Source organism: Micropterus dolomieu, linkage group LG05 (genome assembly GCF_021292245.1).
Source record: "Micropterus dolomieu isolate WLL.071019.BEF.003 ecotype Adirondacks linkage group LG05, ASM2129224v1, whole genome shotgun sequence".
Taxonomy (NCBI): domain Eukaryota; kingdom Metazoa; phylum Chordata; class Actinopteri; order Centrarchiformes; family Centrarchidae; genus Micropterus; species Micropterus dolomieu.
The window spans coordinates 24,231,853-24,257,315 of record NC_060154.1 but is presented as its reverse complement, the minus strand read 5'-3'; the positions used below and the strand labels follow the sequence as shown (position 1 = coordinate 24,257,315).

Here is a 25,463-nt window from a genome sequence, read left to right as displayed (position 1 = left end):
GGTCTTATAAATCCAGTTTTCTTTTACATCGCATGGGGTGCATGTGCATCACTTACCTGGGGAACACACGGCACCAGGATGCACTTTGAGAAGAAAGCAAGCCGGCGGAGGCAGTGTGATACTTTGGGCAATGTTCTGCCATTGATGTCGATGTTACTTTGACACGTACCAACTATCTAAGCATTGTTGCAGACCATGTACACCCTTTCATGGAAACTGTATTCCCTTATGGCAGTGGCCTCTTTCAGCAGGATAATGCCACAAAGCAAAATGGTTCAAGAATGGTTTGAAGAACACAACAAAGTGTTGACTTGGCCGCCTCATTCCCCAGATCTCAGTCCAATCAAACATCTGTGGGATGTGCTGGACAAACAAGTCCATCCATGGAGGCCCCACTGTAACTTACAGGACTTAAAGGATCTGCTGCTAACATCTTGGTGCCAGATACCACAGCACACCTTCAAAGTCATTCTCTCCCTCCTCTCTATATCACTTGGTTTTGTTTGACAGTGGGTGTTTTTTTTCAATACATTTATTTTACTTTAAAGAGTCATGTGAGATCTTCATATTTTATCCTTCCTTTGAGCTGGGTCATGACAAAATGTGGGCTCGTCCAGTCAGATTCTGGTAGTTTCACATTAAGGGATTTTCTTCATTGTGAAGGAGACTCATGATTGACTGTGTTAATGAAGAATCACTCTTATAACTCATAGAAACGCCTGTAGCCACATAAAACTGCAGACGTTTGCTATGCTTGACTTTGTTGTCATACTACGTGTCCTCAGGGGCTAATCTGAAGACCATTATGAACCAGCTGTGCTGCTGCAAGCCAATGTGCAGGCCTATTGCAAAGTGCTGTCTAGTGGTCGACCAATATGGGATTTTCAAGTGCCAATACCAATATTTAGAAAGCAGAGCGGCCGATAGCGATACATATTGCAAATATCAAAACAAAGAAAAGTCATGTATAATTATATAATTCCATGCAGAGCACAATCTAATATAAATTTTATCTTAGCCAGTAATGTGTTGTTTTAGATGGACTTTTGATTAATTAAGGCATGCATTGGGTAATGCTGTAGATTTTAGAACATTACTGTTGTTTAAGGGAGAGCGGGGTACAATTTTTCAGAAGTGACATCATTCAAATGCATTGTTCTCCACGGTATAACAATATATATTTAATGCTAGCCAGTAATGGTTTTAGATTAGAGCTGCTGTCAAATAGCAAATGCAGCACACTGCTACATTAGACATACAAGACAGAGACCAGTGAGCTGGGGGGTTGGGACAGGCTGTAAGCCTGGGGGTGCTAGCTCTCTTCTCCTCTTCTTCCACAGGGAAGAAGAAAGCATCTACAGCCTTCTCCTATCTGACCACTCTGCAGTCTACAACTTTAATATGCCCAAGCTTCCATCTTCAGCTGACGTGCCACATTACTTAAGTTCATCTTCCAGTTTGTTTTCAGATATTACCTAAGTCTAATGTTTTCTGAAATACACAATTTAAACAAAATACCATATAAAACCAAATGCTATATTAATCTATTAGCATGAACGCTTGTTACAGCCTAGCCTGGTCAGGCCTTCCCCATGGCTCCCCCCTCGTATGCTCTCTTGTGTTATAGGTCTCCCCCTGCAGGTAGTAAGTGGTTGTGTTGTGTCCCGGGTTGCCTTGATACCGTCCCACAGCTCGGTGTGGGGTAAGGAATGCTGCCATCTCCACCTTGGATGGCGCCTTCTTGCTTCACCAGCACTCTGCAGATATGTTTTTTTTAAAATGTGACCTCCCGTTAAAGTTGCTATACCGTGAGCCAGGTGTAACACGCTTTAAGTATAAATGTCAGCTAAACACAAATATGTAATACTGTTCTAAAGCGGAAAATGCTGCAGTGTTTAAGAAGCCACTTTATAAACATGTCTGAATAAGTTTTAGAACCACTTTGTTATATTTGATATGGTCGGACAACTAACCTCTCATTTTGATAAATTACTTGCAACTGTAGCCACAAGTGAATTTAGAAACTACAACATAGCAAGTATGAAACAGATTGGAAGTGACTGAAAAGATTTGAAAAATGCATGACCTTAAAACCATGAGCTCTGAGCTCACAAAGAGCCCACACAGAACACTTTGCATTATCAGAAGCTGTTAAATTTTTGTATTAGAGGAGTGAATACATGTCTTCTTCAGGGACAGTTGAGTGCAGCCACATCCACACAAAGAGTATCTTAAAAGACAAGGTAACGTGATCATGTTCTCTGGCCAATCCATATTTGATCCTTTGTAAACAGTTCAAATCTTACAATGACTAGAGACAATTAGCTAAGTACAGCCTTTGTGCACACCTGAGACAACCAAATACATTTATTATTGGTGATATTATTGTGATAGATGGGTTGAAATTGTGCGTAGGTTGTCTTTCATAGAGGATCAGGCAACTTAGGTGAAGTCAGACAAATGTCCATAATTTGGGTCCTGAAGTTTGAGGGCCATGCAAATGACAGGAGTTTCTCTGGAGAAACAAGACGGGAGCTGGGCTTGAAATACGGAAGAAAAACTGGAGAACACTGTGTTTGCATGGCATTTTACTCCAGGCTTAAATACCTGTGTCCAAGATGTGTGTTGATATTTCAGAATTAATTTACACCTATTGTATCATGTAACACTATCAAACGGTATTATCAGTTACTGTGGTGTTTAATTTGATCCTTCTCACTGTGTCTCTGTGAAGCACTTTGTACTTTGCTTTGATAAGTGCTCTATAAATAAAGATTATTACACTGAACAAAATTATAAACACAACACTTTTGTTTTTGCCCCCATTCATCATGAGCTGAACTCAAAGATCTAAGACTTTCTCTATGTACACAAAAGGAAATATTGTTCACAAACCTGTCAAAATCTGTGTTAGTGAGCTCCTTTGCCGAGATAATCCATCCAGAGTTTCCCACCCTGAGTGTAACGTCAGCAGAAAATGGCTGCCGTGTGAATATGTAATAATAATGCTACGTGAATGTGCTCCTATGATTCTTCTTCACCACTTTGATAAGCAATGTACAATCCTGAGTCAAATTCCTCTTATGTGTACACATACGTGGCAAATAAAGCTGATTCTGATTCTGTGAAATAGTCCACTGTTTCGAAAAACAAGACGTGGCTTTTAGTGGCTGCTGTTCTTGTAGCAGTCAAGATGTTCTGATCAATGTTTTGCTTCTGTTCCTGATTTCTTTGCAAATACAACATATTTATGTAATTGTTTTATTTTTTTTATTTCAACTTCAATTTCCTGATCAGTTTTAGAGCTTCACCCCTTTCATTTAGTTGCTAGACTGTCAGTCTCTCTTTAAAGTGAAAAAAATCCACCCATTTCCTTTTACCTTTATGGACAAAGTGGGATTCAAGTCTGATCAGTGATTGACACTACGGCTGAATATGAAGGCATCCACAATAAAAAGTCAAGGACAAGGTGAAAGACAACAACAACAAAAAAGGTTTTTATTTAGAAATTCACAGTTTCTAATGGCACTACAGTTTTGTAGTAACTCACTCCTGCTCAAAGGTACTGTGCAGCTCTTCAGAGTAATCACAGAGAGGGAGAGGAAAAGAAAAGATAGAACTTGACATATAAAGTAGAAAAACAAAAAAAAAGGCATGAGGAGTCGTACAAAGTGCACACTGAGCTCCTAGAATTTCTCTGAGGGCATTCTCTCTATTCGCTGTGTTACGGGATAAGTAGATTCAAAGTAGTCTTTCTCATAACACAGACACAGACACACACACACACACAAGATCAACACCACCACCACAAAATGCTCACATGCACACAGTTTTACACACACAAACATAAGATCGTACACATTCAAAAAGGGGGGGAAAAAAAACAATAAAATTTGTTCAGCTTGTGAAAAATACAGAGTCACATTGATAGTGTTCCAAATCATACCAATCTTTGCTGCGTTCCCTTTATTCAATAACAGTTCATATTCTTCTTCTCACAAACCGCGAATGTCATTCAAGGCGGGGCGAACACGTAAAGTTGAGGAGCAATGACGACAAGTGAATAAAAGAGTGTACAGTGAGAGTGAGAAGCACAGCAAGATCAGCTAGTCAGGAAAGCAGGTGTGTAGACTGAGCTTTTATCAGTGTTTAAGCTCATAATGGGAACATATTAGAGTGGTTAATAAAAAGCAGGCATATTAAAACTTTTCTTCAGTCACAGAAAGTTGTACAATGGTGGAGGGGGGTGGGTGGTCAGAGGTGACCTTGGTGGATAAAGACATGTAAAGAGAAAGAGGAGATGGTCAGAAGAGGTAATGACGCACTTTTGGAAGAGTTTGCAGAAAATTCCGTCAAAATGTACACAAGTCCAACCACGCAGAGCCAGTCAGAATCAGCATACATAAGAAAATCATGCATTTTTATTTTTATTAATATTTAAAAAACAAACAAAAAGGATACCCCTTTTCACATCTGCAACTCACTTCAGTGTTAAAACATTAAACTGAATGTTTATGTTGGTCAGTCATGAAATCATTAACTGGGTTAAGTTAAATTAGGTTTGTTAATGATCCAGAAAAGATGCTGAGACAAGCACACTGAAGACAAAATAATAAACCCTCGGTTTAGCCTTTTAACCAGCCAGCAGCTCTAAACAAATACAAACGCAGCAGTGTGATAACGCTAAGAAGACTAAGATTAATACTCTATTATCTTGTTGGACATATAAGCCAAACATGTGACTGCTATCATATATGTCGGATATTTCAGGCTGAGACAAACAGAATTAGGGGCTGTTATAATGTCAGAGCATAAGCTTAAAAAACAACAGCAACAACAACAAAAACAAAACATCCACGGTTGAGCCATCCACCATAGTCATGTGTAAGTGCGGTTGAGTGTATTGCACTATAATATTTCTATATAACATACATGGATAAACTACTTTGACACTGCAGGGTTGGGAGACTGGCAAGCTAGCGCCTAGGTTAGAAACATCTGTAGTCATTTAAATAAATAAATAGATAAATAAAACCGGTCTGTCGGGACTCGGCTGTAGGGTCCCAGTAGATCCTACTATGTGTGTGGGTGTGTGTGTGTAAACATTCAGCTTTGCCACCCAATGTGCTCCTACTGCACAATGTACCCTGAACAGACAACTTATGCCTCCATACTGGCTGTGAGAACAAACCACACCAGCAATGATAAGAGAGGAGCATGGCTCAGTTATGGATGAAAGAAATAATAAAACATAACAGAAAAAGACAACAACAAGACCCTACGGCTTACCTCTAGCCTGTTTGAACTCATTTTTACTTTCCTCGCAGTCACACTGTCTACTGCATCAGTGCAATTCCCCTTTATTTGGTGTGTGTGTGTGTGTTAACTTTCAGGACCAGCCCAAACTAAGTGAGTTCATGACATTTCATTGTGAACTAGTAGGATCTACAAACTGCTGCGACTGTATTTGTAATATGAGATGAAATGCGATACTAAACTGAGAGGACGAACACATTCAGACTAATTCACTGCATGCATGCAAAAAAAAAAAAAATAGATGTTCTTCATTCAGCTTTGGCGGTTGGTTTGGAACAGACTGACAGAGACAGAGGAAGAGAGAGTCTGGTGTACAAAGAAAGATGAACACTCTGGTCCCATATGAACACCTGCACTCATGTTAGGATGCAATGCAATGACAGAATGGAGAAAATGATGGCCATAGATGACAGGAGGAAATAAGGATATGAGAAATAGTTTGTCACGCTCCATGGTTCTCTCACAACGTCACATTTCATCCAAAACAAAAAAACAAAGAAACAAAAAAAAAAAGCAGCCTAATACTTTGTGATGTTCCCGTAGGTGATGGAACGTAGAGTTGAGGCCAGCGCCTCTCCTCTCTGTGCTCAGAGTGGGGGTGAAAACTCACTGGCACTCAAATGTCACACGACAATGTGCTTATCCAGTAGAAAACACTTAAATGGATTTGACTTGTGTTCATGTCTCACTCCCCACCGGTGTCTCTCTCTGTCCACACCAACGATTCTTTAAATATCATGTTTTTAGCATTGAAAGATCTACAACAGATATAAAGGCACATAACCGTAAACAGGTCTTTGACAGGAGTGGATAAGGACTGGATTATGTTGAGCTACTGCTGCCATCGCCACTTCAGTTCCACGGTGCGCCTGGGTGCTCATGGGAAAATGTGGTTCTTTGGGATGCAGTCAGTAACACCTCATCTCCTTACTATGCAAGTCTGCTACTATATAATGTGTGTGTGTGTGTGTGTGTGTGTGTGTGTGTGTGTGTGTGTGTGTGTGTGGGGGGGGTGTAAGAGTGACGTGAGTATTCAGACATGTTGGGCTGTCACCCCGATGGTCCCTACACTGATCTCCTTGTTTCCCTTCATTAGCTGCTGCAGGCTGGGCAGAGAGCTGACGCCACCCCCCGCCATGGAAGGGAACGGCAGCTCTGTCTGCCGCGACCGCCGCCGCTTCGTCGAGCGCTTCTCCTGGCGGGACTTGGTAGGGGGCTGCCGGAGGGGGAAAGGCAGGCTGTGTCCGTTGCACAGGCCAGCGGAGGGGAGGATTGGAGAGGGAGGGGGGAGGCGGCTTGTGTAGGACTCCTCAGAGTGGGTGGACGAGCTGCAGCTGCTGGTCTCCGAGGGGAACTCCTTGGAAGTGTATGTGGGCAGTGATGACACCTCCTCTGAAGGTTGAGGGGGAGGCGGTGGGAGAGAAGGAGAAGGAAGAGGAGGAGGGGGAGGAGGAGGAGGAGGTGGTGGTGGTGGCTCAGGGAGACACGGTGTGAACCCGTTGCACTTTGGACCCCCGTTTGTGAGTGGAGCAGAGGGATCAGATGCCTTCAGAATCTCAACCTTGTCCAACGACTTTGTCTTGCAGCGCTTTTTCTACAGGAAACACACAAGACGGGAGAAGAGAATGATTAAAAAAAACATTGACAGAAAGCAAAGATACATCTAATAATGTAAAGCCATATTAACCACTTATGTGCAAGACACCGAAGTCACACAGATGGACCAAAGAAGGATGGGAAAGTTAAATAGGGAATGATGCAATCTAGGATTTGGAAAAAAAAAAAATTATATATATATATACACATATATATAAAAAAATACTACCTATCCATAAGTAATTACATCTGATGATAGTACAGTACACCAAGCTTTACTCACTTCAATGAAGGTTTTCGTACAAATACATGGTATACTGGAGAAGAGTTGTGACATGTTTTAATTTCGAGGGACTTGTATTTAAGTTTTCAAAGTCAGAAAATCTGCCCAGTGTCAGCAAAGAAGTGGTTAGCAGGTATTTGGAGTGGGCTGAATCTTCAGCTGCTCCCCTTATCTTGGTTACTCCACTGAGATCAGAAACGAGTGACTGACGAGGAACTCATGCCCTGCTCTAACACACTTAGGGTACAGACTTGACAGTAGAAAACACACAGCACTGAAAGTACGGCGGCCGTCACAGCCAACAGCAGCAGTTGGAACAGACACTGTACCTTTTTCTCTGGAGAAAACCTTAGAGGTTCTACAATGTACAAGTCATCTGGACCTACTGGGGAGGGGAGAGAGGGGCCAGGTTAATGATGGAATGGGAAACAGGAATACATACATGTAACAAGCATGAAGTGACCTTGCAAGTAGTTTTATTCAAGATGCAATGGCAGAACAAAATCCATATTCTAATCGTGGCTTCATGTCTGTAGAGAAGCTAATACAAGTCATTTGACTAGAACTATAATCTACGGTTAAGCTACAATTGCAGAAAAAGCACTTTATTATTATTTACTACTTGCAAATGTCTATCATGAGCCAGCAAAGCATCATGCTCTATTATTATACTCCTTAAGCCTGCATGTGGGCACAAGCTGGCAATGACAGCTTCTCAGCCTCAAGGGTAAACTTTCACACAGATACACGCGCGCACACACACACACACACACACACACACAGCTGAGGGATAATGAACAGCAGGGTGAGTTTTAGGTTTCATGAGTCAAAGACTTTATTCTTTTGTTGCTTGCACAAGCCTCTCCCTTGTGACTTGTGTTGCTCGAGGCACTGGCTGCACAAGGGATATCGGTCACTAAGCACGGCAACATGTGTAAGAGGAAACAGCAGAGATATAGACAGAATGAGGGTTGGAAAGAAGAATGAAGAAAGACTGAATAGTAATTGGATGTGGACAGTAAGAGCTGCAGCAGTCTGACGCAACTAGGCTGAAAAGGTCTACTGTAGCAATACCATGGTCTGCAGTGAGCTATGACTGTATAAATGTTGCTTATGTTTCAATGATTAAAAGGCAGAGGGAGAAACACAAATAGAAAAACAGAGAGCAGGTCTGAGGAGACTTGTGTGTGTGTGTGTGTTTAGGAGAAGGGGCTCTTACCTTCTGTAGATGACAAGTGGAATGACTTGGAGCGAACAAGTGGACAGGTCACCCTGCGCTTTAGGCTCATATCATCATAAGAGGAGAAGCATCTGACAGGAGAAAAATGATACTGATATTTGTAAAGTGTTTACATTGTCAGCTTCCTAACAGTTAGTGGCAGGACAGGAGTGACAACAATAAGCAAACAGGTAACAAAAGGATCCAAAAAAAACAACACGGTCATGGATTTCCTCTGACATGTTCTATTCAAAAGCAGCATCCCAAAACTGGGTGTAGGGCATCATAATGACAGATATGACAGAAGGCTGTAATGACAGCTATTCATCTATCGAGAGAGAGCGAGAGAGAGAGCGAGAGAGAGAGCGAGAGCGAGAGAGAGAGCGAGAGAGAGAGCGAGAGCGAGAGAGAGAGCGAGAGAGAGAGCGAGAGCGAGAGAGAGAGCGAGAGCGAGAGCGAGAGAGAGAGCGAGAGAGAGAGCGAGAGCGAGAGAGAGAGCGAGAGAGAGCGAGAGAGAGCGAGAGAGAGCGAGAGAGAGCGAGAGAGAGCGAGAGAGAGCGAGAGAGAGCGCGAGAGAGCGCGAGAGAGTGTTCAAACCTCTTGGGGCTGGGGTAGTGGTTGCTCTTGGGAAGGGCAGCCGTGCTGATGTTGGGGCTGGGAGAGGAGCTGCGGCAGCACTGCAAACACAGCAGGAGGCCCAGAAACAGACACAGAACCAGAGAGACCACCAGGTAGCTCTGACGGTCAGATACCTGTACAGAAAAAGTGAGAAATGCGGTACAAGTCTGAAAAACACATACATTTAAAAACATAAAAATTTTGTACACACATATAAATGCCCCTCTCCTTGGAGACTTTTGGGTATTACATCTATAGAAATGTATTCCCAGCTGTGTCTGCTCACGTGCTTTTAGCTTTCATAAACCTGTATGTAATCCATATAGGCACATGCCCTCTTGTCAGAGGCAGTAGACACTCTCAGCCAAAGCAGTTGTACTCTAACTGTATCCTCTCAAAAGTCAGCCAATGAACATGGAAAGTTTAAAGGTTTGGGGAGTTGACAGCCAATTCTGGGAATAACATACAGAAATATTTTTGTGAGTGTCCTCATGCCCTCTCTTAATGGCGTCTCTCTTGCTCACAGCAGTATCACCAACTGCTTATCAACTACTGCTGAACAAACCTTTGTTTTATCTCATGTCCTAGTTAACAGAGGAGCGTCAAATATAAAAATAGGAGTAACATACTTGCCATAATTAGTATAATCTATCCATGTTCGTTCTTTCAGCTATCATCTTTTCAGTATTTCCCTGTTCAACTTCACAAATGTGCTGTGCTGCCTCATTTCCATTTGATGTGTTCAATATCAGCAACACCTTGTTGTTGAGATCATTATGCATTCCAAGCAGAAAACTGTGTTGTTTAATGTTTCTGACTATGGTTTGTGTTAGGCACTGAGCATAAACAAATGCAGCAGAGAAAAGTCTGTTTGATGAACAGTGGCATGCTCCAACAACACATCCTGTATGCAGGAAGAAATAAAAATCACTAAACTGAACACTGTGCACAAATTATTTGCTTGGTTTCATATTACACTGTTAGTCAGCTCTCAAAATTTATGCGATAAACAGATATTATTTCTGAACTGGTTGACAAATGTCAGTGTGAATCTGTCATCACAATGTAAGCAGCAGGCAAAACAATAGCAATCAACGATAGAAGTATCTTACCTCTCTCTGCAGCTGGCTGACTGTAGCGGTGAGATTGAGCATCAGTTTTGTGACATTCTCCAGCTGGCTCTGCAGGACCTGGATGGAATCCGTCTGCTTCTGGTCCTGAAAAGCACATCAGTTAGTCTTTACAATCACACACACAAACACACACGTTTATGCTTTATTTTCTCTTGCTCTGGTCGCTTTCATGTAAACTAACCTGCTCCTCAGCAATGCGGGAGGTGTTCTGCAGTTTGATGATGGTCTTATTGAACGCTCTCTGCATCTCTTCCATCTGTTTACGGTATCTGAGCAACACAATTACAAAAATAACAACTCATAACCACGGTATAAAGGCACTAGGGATGTAGTGATTACCGGATTTTACTGTTAACCGTGCTTTAAAACGTCACGGTTCATTAATCATAAAGACTCCGCTACATCGCGTTTCTGTTGCACAAAACAAAAACAAAGTTACACGAGCGGTGCACCAGTTAAAAGAGTTGTGCTTATCAGAAACATGGAGGCTACTATGGTTCACTAGCTAAACTATGGCAGAGGGACCAAACTGTGAAAGGTTACACCTGCTTTGTTTGTTTACGTTGCACTGAAAGCCCAACTCTCACCCCGAATTGCCTCTGGTGGCTGTTCCACCAGTGTGTGAATGTTAGTTTCTGTTTGAGCACTTAGGCTCAGTGTATGAATGTGCATAAATGGTGAATGCGATGTAGTGTAAAAGCGCTTTGAGTGGTCGAAAAGACTAGAAAGGCGCTACACAAATATGGAGCATTTACAGCCATTTCTTTGGTGGAAAAAAAGCTTCCGACCCACCGCCAAAACAGCACCCCTGTGCTAGGGGACACATTATTTTCAATGGCTTGCACCGCGCCAGGGCAGTTTGTTGCCGCGTTGAGCAACGCGCACTGCATGGCGGGCTCGCACGCATGTTGCAGTCAAAGCAGTTGAACTTTTGCACTGAGCAGCTTCCAGCGCAGAACAAATTGCTTCTTTTCTGAAAGGTCTTTTATGGAAGAATGTAGTCTTCAAGACTTTTAGTCACTGAACATTTAATGTTACATCCTGTTGCCTCCTCCTGTCTGTGTTGAGAAAATGTTGCCAGGTGTAAAACACTAACATTATCCAATTAACTGCATTTCAGTTATTAATTATAAGGCTGCATAAGAGATGTTCTCAATTTCTTTCCATCATTTTCACTAAAACATATACGTATGGATGAGTGTTGATGACATAACAGTTCAGTTTATTTTCCCTGTGGGATAAATTAAGTAAATATTCCTCTTATATTAATAATATTTACATATTCTAGAAATATAATTTTTAATGTAATTAAAATATTTAAAATCAGCTTAATTACTAGTGTTGTGAAATTAATTAATGCATTGTGAAACCGTGATTATTCCTCAGACTATAATCGTACCAACACAATCTGTAATCGTTGCATCCCTAAATGGCACTGGTCATATCAGTCTAATAAGCAATCAAAAAACAAGTTTGAAAGAAGTTATATCATTCTAAGGCTTACTGTGTCCAGCGGTTTACCTCTGGCTGAGCTCCTCCAGGTATCTGCTGGACAGACTCATGTTCATCTCCAGGGCTTTGATCCTGTTGTTCAGCCTCATAAACACGCTCTCCTTCTGGCTGGATCCGTGCACCGCTCCTCCGTTCAATAACACGCTGTTCCCACTCACTGGGCCCCCATTATAATCTCCTCCATTCTGCAACTCTGCATAAAAGTCTGTAGCTGTCCGGTGGACGTTGCCATTCCCATTAGTGCTTAGCAGGTCCTCGTCCACCGTGTCTTCCACGCGATGGGGCTCTCCAGTCTGAGTGAGAGAGTCCCCCTGTTCCCCGTGAGTCTGAGATGCCTGGACACTGTGTCTCTGTGAGTCCCCACTGTCTGTGCCCGACTGTACTGGGTCTGTGTCGGTCAGTGGGAGAGCTGTTGGCAGTTCAGTCGGAGGGGGGATGAGGTCTTCAGGTCTTGATGCGGTGGGAAGAGGCTGAACAGGCTGCTCCTTAACAGGGGAAACCACAACAGCAAGAGAAGCCGTCTCAGAGGCTACAGGTTGTGGGGGCAAGTTGACTGTAAGGGTGGGGGTGGCACTACTGGCCAGTTGCGTCTCGGGGATTGAGATGGCTTGGAGTGGTGGAGTGGGGACAGGGTCCAGGGCTGTATCTTTAATGGGAGGATGCAGCCTCTTCTCGTGCGTGGGGGTAGGCCATGTCTGGGAACTATGGATGTCTGAGAAACTGTGAGGGGGGATGGTGGAGGTTCTACTTGGTTCTAGGAGAATCTTCAGCTCTGGAGTGTGTGCGTCAGGGGTGTCAGTGTTGGGATATATGGTGTGCACTTCGGCCAAGTTTTTGCCCTCGTCTTGGCCCTTGACAGGCACCTCGGGCTCGGGAGCTTTTTCTGTGAGTGGGAGGGCTTCTTTGAGAGGTGTGGGGACAGGGGCAGGGATCAGTGGGGGTGTGGGTGTGGGGGAAGGGGTGTGTTTGTCCGTCTGTGTTTGAATGCTCAGCTGCCTCCGCCTAAGGCTGCGGAGTCTCTCCTTGGCCAGCCTGGCGGAGCACCAGCGATGGAGCAGCTCCGGCAGCGTGGCCATGCAGGACAGAGACAGGGAAGAGAAGGAGGAGAAAGGACAGTACGTCTGGTTCTCCCACTTGTTCCTGTCTGCCTCCCTCTTCGTTGTCGTCTCCTCCTCTCTCTTCTCTTCCTCTTCCTCTCCTTCCTCCTCCATCAGGGTGACCGTAGACTGTCTGGGCTCCTCCTCCTCTTCCTCCTCTACCAGAGTGACAATCTGTCTGTCCTCCTGGGAGTCAGGTGATGGGGGAGGAGGTGTGGAGACATCAGAGTCCTCCTGGGTAGGACGGTGTTCTGACTCTGCAGGCTCCAGTCTGGAGGAAAGACAGAGATACAAATTTAGAAGCATATTATCAGAACTTCTGTTTATTTTGGAGAGAAAAATGATGCCAAACTCATCGTTGTCATTTAGATCAATTCACATTCATATAGGGCTGTACATAACGATTATTTTTCAAGTCTATTAATCTAACGATAATTTTTTCGATAAGTCGATTCATCTTACGACTAATTTTGTGTATTCTAAAGGAAAAAAAGTTGCCCATTACTCAATTAACATACAGAATTTATCCAAAATCAATCAAAAATTTTATACTTTAGTCAATCATCCTGATGAAGCACGTTCATCAGTAATGACAAGAGTAACATCTTAAAATTAATCCAATTTCCACGTCACTGATGTGTTGTGATAATAACAATAACAGACATTAATTAAGATACTTTACTTAAAACTTTTAATGTTTCTGACATGGATTTATTTCAATATTGAGTAATGCAGTATGATAATCAACTGTATTTCTGCATCAGTGTGGGGCAAAGAAAACTGAAACGATTTACATACTGTATAGACAGACAGTCACAGATTGTCTGTAATATTACTTTCAGCTGTTTTCTCGCTCATACGTGGCCGTGAAATAAACAGAAAATATGAAACGGTCGAACGTTATAAAGTGGTATAAACTGGTATTACTATTAGTTATAAAACATTAAATCAAAAGTTCATAATGACTTGTGAATTTTGCTATAGCGCCTAATGCATGCTTGTAAGTGATTATAACAATTGTTATGGAAGCATTATATCGTGTTATAAATATATGCATAAGTCATTATAGCGATTACATTTTAACATGAAGGTGATAAAGAAATACATACTACGTGTCCATGTGCTGATAATGTGACGTGCTTGTGTGGGATCCATTTGCTTCACGTGTGCAGTTGTGCTGCATGAAGCTATTCCCAGTTCACAGAGCTCATAGAGCAGCATGTTGTTGAGTGTCTGTCTAAAATACTGCCAAACTTTAGATGGTCAAAGGTGTTGTCTTGTAGCTGGACCTTGTCAGGGGGAATCCCTGCTAACATTGGATGCAGCAACGCTTCGACGCACGTAATGTGAGTCGACATATTTACGTAATCGATTTCATTGACTATGTTGATGAATTGCTCCAGCCCTACATTGATAATGGTTTATTGGTCTTTAATTTGTACACTGTGACTTACACTGCAGAGTCATGAGGTGTTTCAGCTGGTTTGGGTGTAACTTCTGTGCTTCCCTTCTTTTCATTCTCTTCTGTTGTTACATTAGCTAGCATTTGGACAAAAACACAAATATTAACAAACTCAGAACATGACTTGAAAACACTGTTACTGTTCCACATAACTTGGCAGTTGCTGGCTTCTCCCCAACCCCATGTGGCTGTAGGAGTGTAGAACAGAAACCCTTTTCGTTGCACAGTGTGGCTGGCAAGTCCATGTTTGGGAAAGTCAGAAATACTGTGAACCAGTCTAGTCCAGTTAGAACTGATCTCTCTCCCACACTCTCTCTCTTCCCTGCTTACTCAGCGGGGGTAAATCAGAACCTTAACTTTAAAGAGAAGCAGTGAAAGAGACGCTTTTTAGATATTCTTCTCCGACAGAGGTAGAAGTTCTGCCACTAACTGGAAGCTTGACTTTAGGGACTCCCATTTAGATGAAATGATAATTTTTGTGGCAGTTCATAATACAAAATTGTATATAATAGTGTTTGAATGTTCTCAGCTTTTACAAAGTTTTCCCTTTAATTCGATGCCGCAGGGAAAAAGCTGAGCAAGACAGTCTTTTTGAATCAACTCTTTGTGGGGTAAACAGGGCGAGGAACGTCATAGGCCCACTCAGTCTAAATCCATCTATGCTCCTCTACCAAGAAGTAAAAGACAAACAGCCAAAGTTCTGCTGAAATGCTCCTGGAGACCTCATGCCAAAAGCCCAAAAAAAAAAACCCATCTGGATCTCTCTGGTACACACACACACACACACACACACACACACTCTCAAGAACATTCAAGGCTATGCATATGCTCACACTTCAGAGAAGGAAATAAAGTGACCCAGTTTTCTAAGCAGTTAATCTAAACAATATGTGAGAAGACAGGCATGCAGGCATTTAGAGAAAGAGAAAGGGAGAAAAGGGGCAGAAAAGTTTGAGTACGAGCAGTGTGCAGGAAAAGAGGGGCAGTATGGTAGTTTCTGGCATTTCCATTCATGTTTTCATGTGCAAAAAGTAAATGTTTAAAAAAAACACATTAATGACATGCTAAACAATCTTTTATTTATTTTTTTATGAGAGCTGATCAGTGGTTTCTATATGGATAAACCAGTTTTACGTCTTATTACCCTGTGACAAGGTGCGGTTGCTCAAAGAGAGTAAAAGCAAACGCATGCCAGGCTCTTGCGTTTCAAATAAAAAAAATCTATATAGAGAGGCTAGGTCAGTAAACTAATGTTTGCACAGATGAAACTAACATTTAAGTGAGGCCAATATCTTGTAATCACTACTATGCTAAGTCAAAATTAGTGCAGCCCACAAACACAGCTCTGGAGACATCTCTTCCCACATTACAATGATTTGGAAAATCAGAAAATTGGGCTCAAGAGAGAGTTGTGGACATGAAAGGTGATGCAGAATGGAAAAAAGTAACCGGAAGCACGAAATGTGTGAGGGATGAGTACCTCCTGTTTCTGTTGCACCCTCCAGCTCTGGCTTGCCGCCCAGCACATTAGCAGCAATGTTGTTTACCATGTTAAGGATGGCATCTAAAAAGTAAAAGGAGACACACACGTTATTTTAAAGTTCCTGTAAATAAGTTGACAGCCAGCAGCCTTCAGCCAAACATGACTCAATGAAACCACAGGCTTAGGCATTTCTTGTTCCATTTTCCCTACTCCCCCCCCCTCCGCTACTATGAACTGCTTCAACATTATTTTACTTTTCTGTCCTAAAATTTATTTTCCAGCTTTTCCTTCAGTCCCTATTCTCTCTCGTTCAGTTCCCCTCCGAGCGAGGCCTCTAAAAGAAAAAGCGTAGGATTTCTCTCTTTTCATGGTTTTATGGTTTAAGCCATGTGTGCGGCTGCACCAGTCCTCCCTTTGCTAAATCAGGAGACAGAAGGGCACCAGTGTGTTTGCGCATGTGTGTGAGGTTTAAAAAAAAAATAAATAAAAAGTGTAAGCTGTAAAATCTCTGCAACCCATACCCTAGTCAACATCTATGTGTGATGCCAAGAAGGTTAACATACTGAGGAATCTTAATTATAGTTTATTCAGTTATCTAAGGAAAATAATGACTACCTAAACCACACAATCAATCTTATCTTTTGTTGATTTCATCTATATTGTTGTAGTCTAGTTGCTGTCAATTAGTCTTTGTTAATGTAGATGTATATATGTGTATGCGCGCGTGTGTGTGCGTGCGTGTATACATACTGGTTGCTGAGCCAAGCAGGTTTTTAGAGGCCTTGTCCTCTGATGGTTGGTAGCCAGGTGGATAGTCTGAAGAAAAGGACGTACAGGTAATATTTAGCAAAATACATACCTCCACTTAAACATTTTCATTTGAATCATCTTCTTCTGCTAATTGAATGAAAATTGTCAATTTGCCACTGATGTTGAAAAAGAAGCAACAATTCCTATTCAATAATATAACAGATGATCATCTTACCATAGTCTTCATCCAAGTACTCCAGTCTTTCTGAAGGATACTGGGAATCAGAGATTTCCTCATACTCCTCCACCATGCTCGTACCAAACACCCTACACAAAAATCACACACAAATACTGTGTTACACAAACAAACCTACCTACAGAAAAGGATAAAGGTTGTTATCACTACACAGAAGAGGTGGCCAAATCTTTCTGGGGAAATGCAGCTTTTTAAAAAAAATTTTTATAAAATAACCTGCTGCTCAAAGCAGGTTTGAAGAAAACTAATGAAAATGATAATCCAGAGTTTCTTTACTGTAGAGAATCTACTTTGACCTTCTAGTAAACATGTGCAGGAGAGTTTTACAGCCTTTTAAACCCCAACAGTAGTTCCTTCAGGGTCATTCTCTGGAATCATTCTTCAGAAAAAAAGTGTGTATAGTACAATTTTAACAAGTATAAAGATCAAAGTCAAATGGCTTGTTGAAAAGTGTTTTGTCGGTCTTGGCTAAATAAAGCAGTGTGTGGTTTTAAGTCCACACTCATCCAGTTTCCTGTTCTCTACCAGTGTTTCTATTTTCTTAACAAGAAAGGATAGTCACCTTAATGGTTCCTTCTAGGGTAAGCTGCTTTGTTTCATGTCAATTTTGGTTCAGCAAATCAAAAAGAGCCCTTGGAATTAAAAAGGGGAACTGGGAAGAGCTATTTACTATCATACCTGATGAGACTGAGTGGACAGAAGTGTTCTGATCCAAAGTGGGAGAGGAGTTCAACCTGCAGGGAAAATGATCAAACTGTTATATTGAAAATTTCATCCACAACTTCACAACATTCCCAATAATGTGCATGTGCCCAATTCCATAAACCCATAATCCACCAAACGCGTGAAAACTAGAATTGCCAAGCGTTGACAATATGGTTTGTGTGCATATTTCTACTTGTTTAAAATCTTTCACATGCACTAACAATGCCAAAGCTCACCCACTAAAGTGTATGACCATTACAAGAATGCATTTTGTGTGAGTGCATCATAACCTCTGACGGAGAGAGAAGAGTGCTAACCTTTATGTACTTGATGAACATCTGATGCGAGAGGAAGACAGGAGAAGGACAGAAGGAGAGAGAAATAAAACAAGAGAAAGAAATCAGTAAAGACTGATGCAAGCTACAAGCAAGTCAGGCACTTCCTTACAGTCTGTCTCTCTCATAAGACAAACACACTGCTGCTGGTATAGGCTGGATCATTGTTCTATAACAGTCCACAGGCAAAATACCAGAAAGAGGTTTCTAACAAGCAGCTAGAAAGGAGCGCAAGGCGAGACAGAGGGACAGACAGGCAGACAGACAAGTAAAATATCAAAACAAGAAGTAACAGTATTCATCTGCTTAGATGAAAGTCGTAACCAAAGCACATAATCCTAAACTCTCTAGACCAAAATAAATTTAAAAAAAGAAAATCATTTTTATGTAATGGAAACAACCATTTCATAACAGAGAACATGAATCACAGTAAGCACCCACACATAACACCCACAACATAAAAAGGATAATCAGCCGAGCATTAATCAAGTGTTTAGTGAGCAACACCGAGGGTGGAAGTGTGAGGAGAGAGACCGTTCAGAAAAGCAAGATACTTATGATTTATTACATCTACACATATGCTAATGAATGTAACCTAATGTTGTCCTAATGACAATAATATTTCTTTTCTGTGTAAAAAACTGAAGCAACAACTGAAACCTAGAAAGACCCAATACCCTGCACACAATTCATTTTCACTAAAAGACAGTTTTAGTCTTTTGCCATGTAACACACTCAGCTTACAGGGAGGCAATGTGTGTGACTGAACCAAAAGAAAGAACAACTTTGCTTAGGCGCTTTCACACTGCCCAATTTTCCGGGAGTATTATGCCAATATAATAGTAAAAACTTTATTTGTATAGCACTTTCCAAAACCAAATTACAAAGTGCTGTACAGTAAAACAAACATATTATTTCCTTAAAAATATAAATGAATTAAAATAACTTAAAAATCAACAATAAAATCAAAACTAAATAATATAATAACAGCAGTTATATAAAGTTTGTAAAAACTCCAAACGATAAAAGTGAGACTTAAGAGATTTAAAAACAGGCCACTGAGTTTGCCTGCCTCGGCACGGTCACCTTTAGTGACAAGACGAGAAATTTGGAACCATTAGTAGAGCCCTGCCAGAGGATCTCAGGCATCGTTCCGGCTTGGAGGGAGTTATCAAATCACAGATGTAGGCAGGAGCCTGGCCGTTCAGGGCTTTAAACATAAGTAGTAAAATCTTAAAATTAATTCTCAAAACTCACAGGTAACCAGTGAAGGGCAGCGAGAATTGGTGTGATGTGGTCACTCCCCTTTGTGCGAGTTAAAAGCCTGGCTGTAGCATTTTGAATGAGCTGTAATCTATGAATATTTCCCTTACTAATATCAATATACAGAGCATTGCAGTAGTTGTGTCTTGATGAAATAAAGGCATGGATGACCTTTTCTAAATCAGCAGAGGAGAGGAATGTTCTAATCTTAGTTAGCCGTCTCAGCTGGACGAAACAGGATTGCACTACTTTTGTCACTTGAACATCAAAAAACAGCTCTGTGTCAGAAATGACACCAAAGTTGCAAGCTTCTTTCTGAATTTTATCTGAAAGGAAAGGGGGGTCCAATTTGATCTGCCTATGAGCCAGGAATGTTGGTTGAACTGGATTCGGAAATAAAACGTCCACTTGCTTGCCAGTTTATTCCTCCTGCTCACACCCGCCACATTAACGGTCCTGCATACAGTGGTAAAAATCAAACAATTTAAAAGCCTGAAGTTCAAAATTATCTTAGTGGGAACGACTGTAAAAGACTTGAGTAGAAGGCAAACAGCAGTAATTCTGTAACGTTACACACTTAATTTCCTGACTGTCTGAGATTACAACAGACTCGGACCAACTTGGCTCACTGAGTTGTGGCACCCAAAACTCAAATATGATCACCCCAATAGTGACGTGTATCCGCCCTTTAGTCCTAACAAGTAAAACTCTGTCATGAACACACAGTCACAGTCACACTTCCTCATCCAGTCGGGGGGGGGTTTACAGGCAGCGCTGATGGCATGGCTAACTTACCATGAAGTCATAAGTGGGTCCCCTGAGTCTGTGTGTGTGTATTTATCAACTAGGAACTGTAATATATAACTGGGAATGAATAGATTAATTGTTTATCGTTACTTTCCTTGAGACAAGTGTACTATTAAAGCAGAAGGAAGAAAAACAAAACAAAACAGTACCTTCACATATTTAGCATAAAGCTGCTCATCCAGAGGGAAGCTCTGCACAATGCGCTCATCGCGTGCATGGAAAGTACCCAGCTTTACCCACTTGTTAGTAGGATATCTGCAGACAGAACAAGAGAAAAGTAAGATGTGTGTGATGGCTGCAGTGTGCTTAAGACTACATTTGGAATGTTCTCAAAGGCTGGGTACAAAGGCCACAGTACAACATGTGCTTCCATACCAGAGGATGGGATTTACATGCTGTGGTGTGAGAGAACGATGGACAACGGACAACACCAGCTCTGGCAGCAGTAAAGTTAGAGCTGATAACACAGGAGGAAGATGATGATTTTAATCAGTCCTGCTCCTGGTATTTTTTTTTTTTTACATGGTGCTGTTTTGGAGGTGCATGTGTGCCAGCCAGTTTCATAATCTCCCAAAATAAGTGACCCCTTTTGTACTGAAAACCTTCTCCCAAAAAGCTATCATGATAAAAAAAAATTATATTAAGAACTGAAATTTCAAATGCTACATGTTGTGCATTTTATTTTTATTTTTTTTATCTCTCAGGTTTGCAATAATCCTTCCTCCCCATTTACTCAGTTGGAAATCAAAATGCAAGCAACAGTGCACTGTGAAGGACGCAACAAAAAAACTGGACAGGAGGCCTCCACATAGTCCAATGCAGGGCTTTTTGGCTGTCACAAAACCATCACAAGAACAAACCAATCAATCAATCAATCAATCAATCAACCCACTTAAACATACAAGAAACAAAGTATACCTGTCACTGATGGAGACTAAAAAGTCTTTAGGAGTTGATGAAAAGAGCTCGAAGTTAGCAATGTCCAGCTGCTTGACTTGAATAGGCTCACAGAGCTCTATCACAAACCTGGAGAGAGGCAAATAGAGAAGGTTTATTAAAAAATAAATTCATAAGAAACTTGCTAACATCAGGCTCCATTCCAGACTGTAAGCTGTATGCCAGTAGTGCGTCAGTGCACTCACCAGATTTTGTTGCTGCAAGGATTTAGCATGTAAAGGTCCATATTCTCCATGAGAATAGCTGAAGTGCTCTGAATAAGAAGAGTGAGCAAATTAGCATCCACCATCATCAGATTTTGTTTCGTTTATTTCCTTATGTAACAGCCAACTGTAGTGAGTGAACACTGTTTCGTGGTAGACTAAACCTCTGTTCCCGGTTAGGTTTAAATGCTTATCTTAATTGTTAAAGCAACTTTAAAGCAGGTTTCAACCACCTGCTGATACAACTTGACAGGTCAACATCTGTTTACTTAGCGAGTGGATATGCTTGTGTGTAGGCAAACAGGGATGATTAGGATTCAACCTTGGCCTCATTGTTGGCAGAGAGTATCTTGGCACCACACTCCACAGAGGCATAGTTATTCTTGAAGTTTTTCTGGACCTTCTTCACTGGATGGGGGCTGCCGCTGGTTGAGGTATGGAGAGACTGACCTGGGCAGAGGGAGTGTTATATTAGAGCCCATTACAGACACTGGAAACAGAGTGTTGCCTGGGAGGAACAAGTCGAGGGCTTATGCAACACACATAAACACACGCTCCACTGACAACTGCACATGGCATGCACAGGGAGAAAAAAAGAACAGAGATGTTGAGACAGAGACAGGAATAGAACACGAGGAAGGAAGCTAAAGAGAAAAGACAGAGGTCGACAATGAACAAGTAATAAGAAGGACAAAGAAGCAACAAGAGGAGACATAGATTAAAACTGACAAGCGAAGGCCCCCTTTGTCTACAGAAGCAATGCTGCAAACTGCGCCTGGGCCTGTGTCACTGAGTGAGTTTAACATCATCAGGCAATATTTGAGTTACCCAGCTTTGCTAGACCAAAAGCCCTAAAGCAAGCCTAAACTTAAAACAGAACTTATTGGGACATTGCACTGTGGTGTCCATTTGTGCACATGCCTCAAAATGTGTGTTTTAATATTGTATGCTCTTACTTTTCTCCTTCTCCACCTCCATGACTTGTTTTTTCCACTCGTCGAAGGTGGGGATGTCTTCTTTACTGGGCACTGAGGGATCAGTCTCCCTCGCAATACTGGCATCGCCTTCCTGAAACACACAGACACACCAACCCCAACCCACAGTGTTATAAAACTGTATTTATCACATAAACTAAAATCACCTAATCTGGCTATATCTTGATATGCAAGAGCACAGCTCATTGTAAATTAATACATTTTGCTAAATATGACTAACAAGGTTATTTGTATCTCGACATCAGTGATCCGCTTTATGAATTAGATGAATGACCAGCCACTAACACACACGCATAGTGCTCGGAGTCAAAAGACTCCCATCCACAGTTCAGGGCAGTCAGCTAGACCCTGGCCACTAAAGCATGCACTGAGCTGTGACTAATGTTTTGATGAATTATGTAAGCGCCCTTTTGGACGTCACAAGAGAGTCTGATCCTAAAAATCCACCAACTCAGACGGCCTCTTATGTAAACATCCCAATAGTTCCAGCAGCAGTCAAGTCATTGCTAGCCACGTACAGATTAGTCCGATTTTGGCTTCAAAACAGCTATATAATGTAATAATTACACAATGCACACAATTCCCCTGAAAATCAGTAAATTCTCCCCCAGATACACTTTTATGTCATGGCAAACGGCAGTGCTTGTAGAAGCAGCAGCCGATAGCTCCTTCTAACTTCGCTACACTTTTGTTTACATTTTTCAGCTTTACTGCTAAAACATGTGTCACCTATGACAGAAAAAACAAACAGTCATTGCAAAAAGAAGACAGGGTTTTTGGATTAAAGACCGGCACACCACGATCCAGCCAGCCCAATCCACTGGACCAGGCACCACGGCGGGTGTGGTGATCGCTCAGAGGAAAGAGAGCTAGGATAGGAGCCATGTTGGCCCAGCTTAGACTTAATGCTGCCCTAAAGGTCTGGTCTGGACAAAGTGGGACTCATGTTGGCCAAGCAATGGACATTGGAGACTGCTGTGCCTACATCTTTACAGAGACCTGCCCCATCAACATCCCGGATCAAGCGCTCAGCAGGTGGTCTGTGTTCCGAGCTGTCAGAGCAAGACTCTGGCAAGATGAGAGGAGGTGGACTGTGTTTTTGTACATCGATGATGCTTGGTGCTGAAACGCAGTCAAGATGGACACCGTTTACCCAAATGTCAGACTTTGTGAAGATGAACCCATATTATCATCTTTGCTGCTGTTTACATTCTCCCCAGAAGCAAATTCAACAAATGCACTGCAGAATGTTCTGGCTGTATATGTGTATGTGCAGTATACAGCCTATTGTTTTATTTTATTTATTTTAAATGTTACTATATTTTAAGACACACTTAATTATCTGTTAAGTGCTGCGTGTGTAGCATGAAGGGACTATAAACTCTATGTCTGTCTAATTAGGATCGAACTCTCAACTGAGGTGGGATTCACAAGAACCGAGAAAGTCCTGCATTTATGTAGTCCTCCGCACTGTTCTGCTAATGAAGAAAGCTCCTGCTTTTTAGTGCTGCACTGATCAATCGTTGCATTTGATATTTACTAAAAAGCTTTGGATGTTATAATTCATTAATAATACACAGACATGTACGACGTGAGAAATACTGCTGCTCGCCTGCTGTTCTTGTTGGTGTTGGGAAGTGTTGCCCTCCTGGTCCAAATCAGACAGCCCATCCTCCAGCTCCTGTTGTTGTTCCTGGTCCATAGGGCCCGGAGTAGACTGGACTTCTGCTTCAGGACCGGAGCTGTGGCTCTGGTCTGAACGCTGGTCCTCTGCGGCAACCTCATCCACACTATAGTGTAGACATGTGGCCAATGAGGAGGAGGAGTTGGAGGGAAGAGAAGGAGATAGAGAGGGGAGGAATAAGGATAAAGAAGGGTGGAGAACCAAAATAAGCACTCAGCAACTCTGGACACAAGACACATAAAATATTCAATTTATTTTAAAGTATTGATAGCCCTTGGTTGTGAGCAGGCAAAATGATGGTAAAAGGAAATAAAATAAAAATGAAAAAGCAGAAGTAAGTGGACAGCAAGGCCAGCGGTCGACGGTTGCGCACAGCAGAGAGTTGTAGCTTGTGACTTGATTACCTGTCTCTGTGCTTTGATTGGCTTCCATGGGGTTAGAAACTCACCTGAGGAGAAGGCTGCCAAAAGGAGAGTTTTCACAGGTTGCCAGTTCGGGGGGAATGACCCCGCACTGTGAATCAGAGTGCTCAGCAAAAACAAAGTGGTCTACTGGGAGTTCATCTCCTGCACTGGCAACCAGCACTGCACTGGGGGAAAGAAAGGACATGGTGTTTACCACACCTCCTTACAGTGGGAAGGGATGGGGTGGGAGAGAGGTAGGGAAGGGGACGAGGAAGAGGAGATAAATGACACAGAGCGAAGGGAGAGCAGGCGAGAGAGAAAAGGCGAGAGAAGAGAAAGAAATGGACGGACAAAAGGAATGGAGAGGTCGCTGGCCCGTGTGGCAGTTCATGTGCCCATCTTAAAATGTCCTGACGTCAACAGCCGATTTGACAAAAGGACTTGAATACAAACGTCGCCCCTGGATGGACGTATTCTTCTTGTAGGTTTGACCAAGCGGAAAGGTTCATGTCCACACAGGTGATTTTCCACAATGTCCACAAACTTCCCTTACAAAGTCCATTTCCTGTGCATGAGCAGTTCCATGCAACTTCATGATGCCGGCCTCCAGTTCCAGTAAAAGTGACTGAATTTCCAGGAGGACCAACTCTCCTTTGAGCTTCTCTTTTGGTTTGTGTTCAGTCATTAACAGTGGTTAAATGAAAAAACTAAATAACTGAAACAAAATAAACAACTGAAGGGAACAAAGGTTAACAAACAAAAATAACAGAACATGTGCAATGTCTGGCACGACAATGGCAGCAGGGGAAAACAGCTGTACCTATATTATACTTGGATTTGATTATAGTTGGCTTTAACCATCATAATAGGAACATGTATATTCTTAGTTATCAAAGACTATGATTTTAGTTCACCAATGTGACTTCTCTGTGGTTAAAGCCAACTCAGAGACCAGGTCTCTGGAAAGAGGAAGTGAATCTGAGCTTACCCTGTGTGGGTCTGGCCGGCACTCTGGGAGGTAGGTGTGTTTTCAGCTTTATCTGGGGATGCGGCTGGGTTTGAGTCCAGGATGGGTGGTGCAGCAGGGGCCTCAATGAAGATCTCCGCTGGGGCGGGGGCATCTGTGGACACTTGGTCCTGTGCTGGAACTGGTTCTGGAGTGGAGGACACACGGAGTTCCCGGTCATGGTCCTGGGTGTCAGTCTGCAGGTCCAAATCAGCCTGGGGGTCTGGGTGGGGTTCTGGCTCAGGAGCAGCAGGTACAGTATCAGACTCTGGTTCAGGCTTGGTCTCCTTCACCTCAGCACCCCAATGATTCACAGTCTGGTGAGAGAAATCACAAAAAACATTCACATATAAAAAAGACAACACATTAACAGCTGAAA

General features: G+C 42.2%; 1 protein-coding gene across 4 annotated transcripts in view; it reads right to left on the bottom strand.

Annotated features, from left to right (window-relative positions):
• Positions 1-3,475: 3,475 nt before the first annotated feature.
• Positions 3,476-25,463, bottom strand: part of suco (SUN domain containing ossification factor) — a 41,802-nt gene continuing 19,814 nt past the window's right edge. Inside the window, exons 4-24 of one of the 4 annotated variants that reach the window (XM_046048988.1) lie at positions 25,067-25,401; positions 24,123-24,263; positions 23,603-23,780; positions 21,952-22,063; positions 21,318-21,445; positions 20,978-21,045; positions 20,754-20,861; positions 19,985-20,090; positions 17,748-17,768; positions 17,404-17,459; positions 16,705-16,796; positions 16,470-16,535; positions 15,717-15,800; positions 14,229-14,313; positions 11,687-13,045; positions 10,347-10,434; positions 10,145-10,249; positions 9,012-9,166; positions 8,415-8,506; positions 7,525-7,580; positions 3,476-6,910 (exon numbers count right to left, since the gene is read on the bottom strand). In XM_046048988.1, the coding sequence (XP_045904944.1) occupies positions 6,350-6,910; positions 7,525-7,580; positions 8,415-8,506; positions 9,012-9,166; positions 10,145-10,249; positions 10,347-10,434; positions 11,687-13,045; positions 14,229-14,313; positions 15,717-15,800; positions 16,470-16,535; positions 16,705-16,796; positions 17,404-17,459; positions 17,748-17,768; positions 19,985-20,090; positions 20,754-20,861; positions 20,978-21,045; positions 21,318-21,445; positions 21,952-22,063; positions 23,603-23,780; positions 24,123-24,263; positions 25,067-25,401 (3,996 nt within the window). In that variant the 3' untranslated portion in view covers positions 3,476-6,349. The remainder of the gene's footprint in view (positions 6,911-7,524; positions 7,581-8,414; positions 8,507-9,011; positions 9,167-10,144; positions 10,250-10,346; positions 10,435-11,686; positions 13,046-14,228; positions 14,314-15,716; positions 15,801-16,469; positions 16,536-16,704; positions 16,797-17,403; positions 17,460-17,747; positions 17,769-19,984; positions 20,091-20,753; positions 20,862-20,977; positions 21,046-21,317; positions 21,446-21,951; positions 22,064-23,602; positions 23,781-24,122; positions 24,264-25,066; positions 25,402-25,463) is intronic. The other 3 variants (XM_046048989.1, XM_046048990.1, XM_046048991.1) reach the window with 3 other exon arrangements.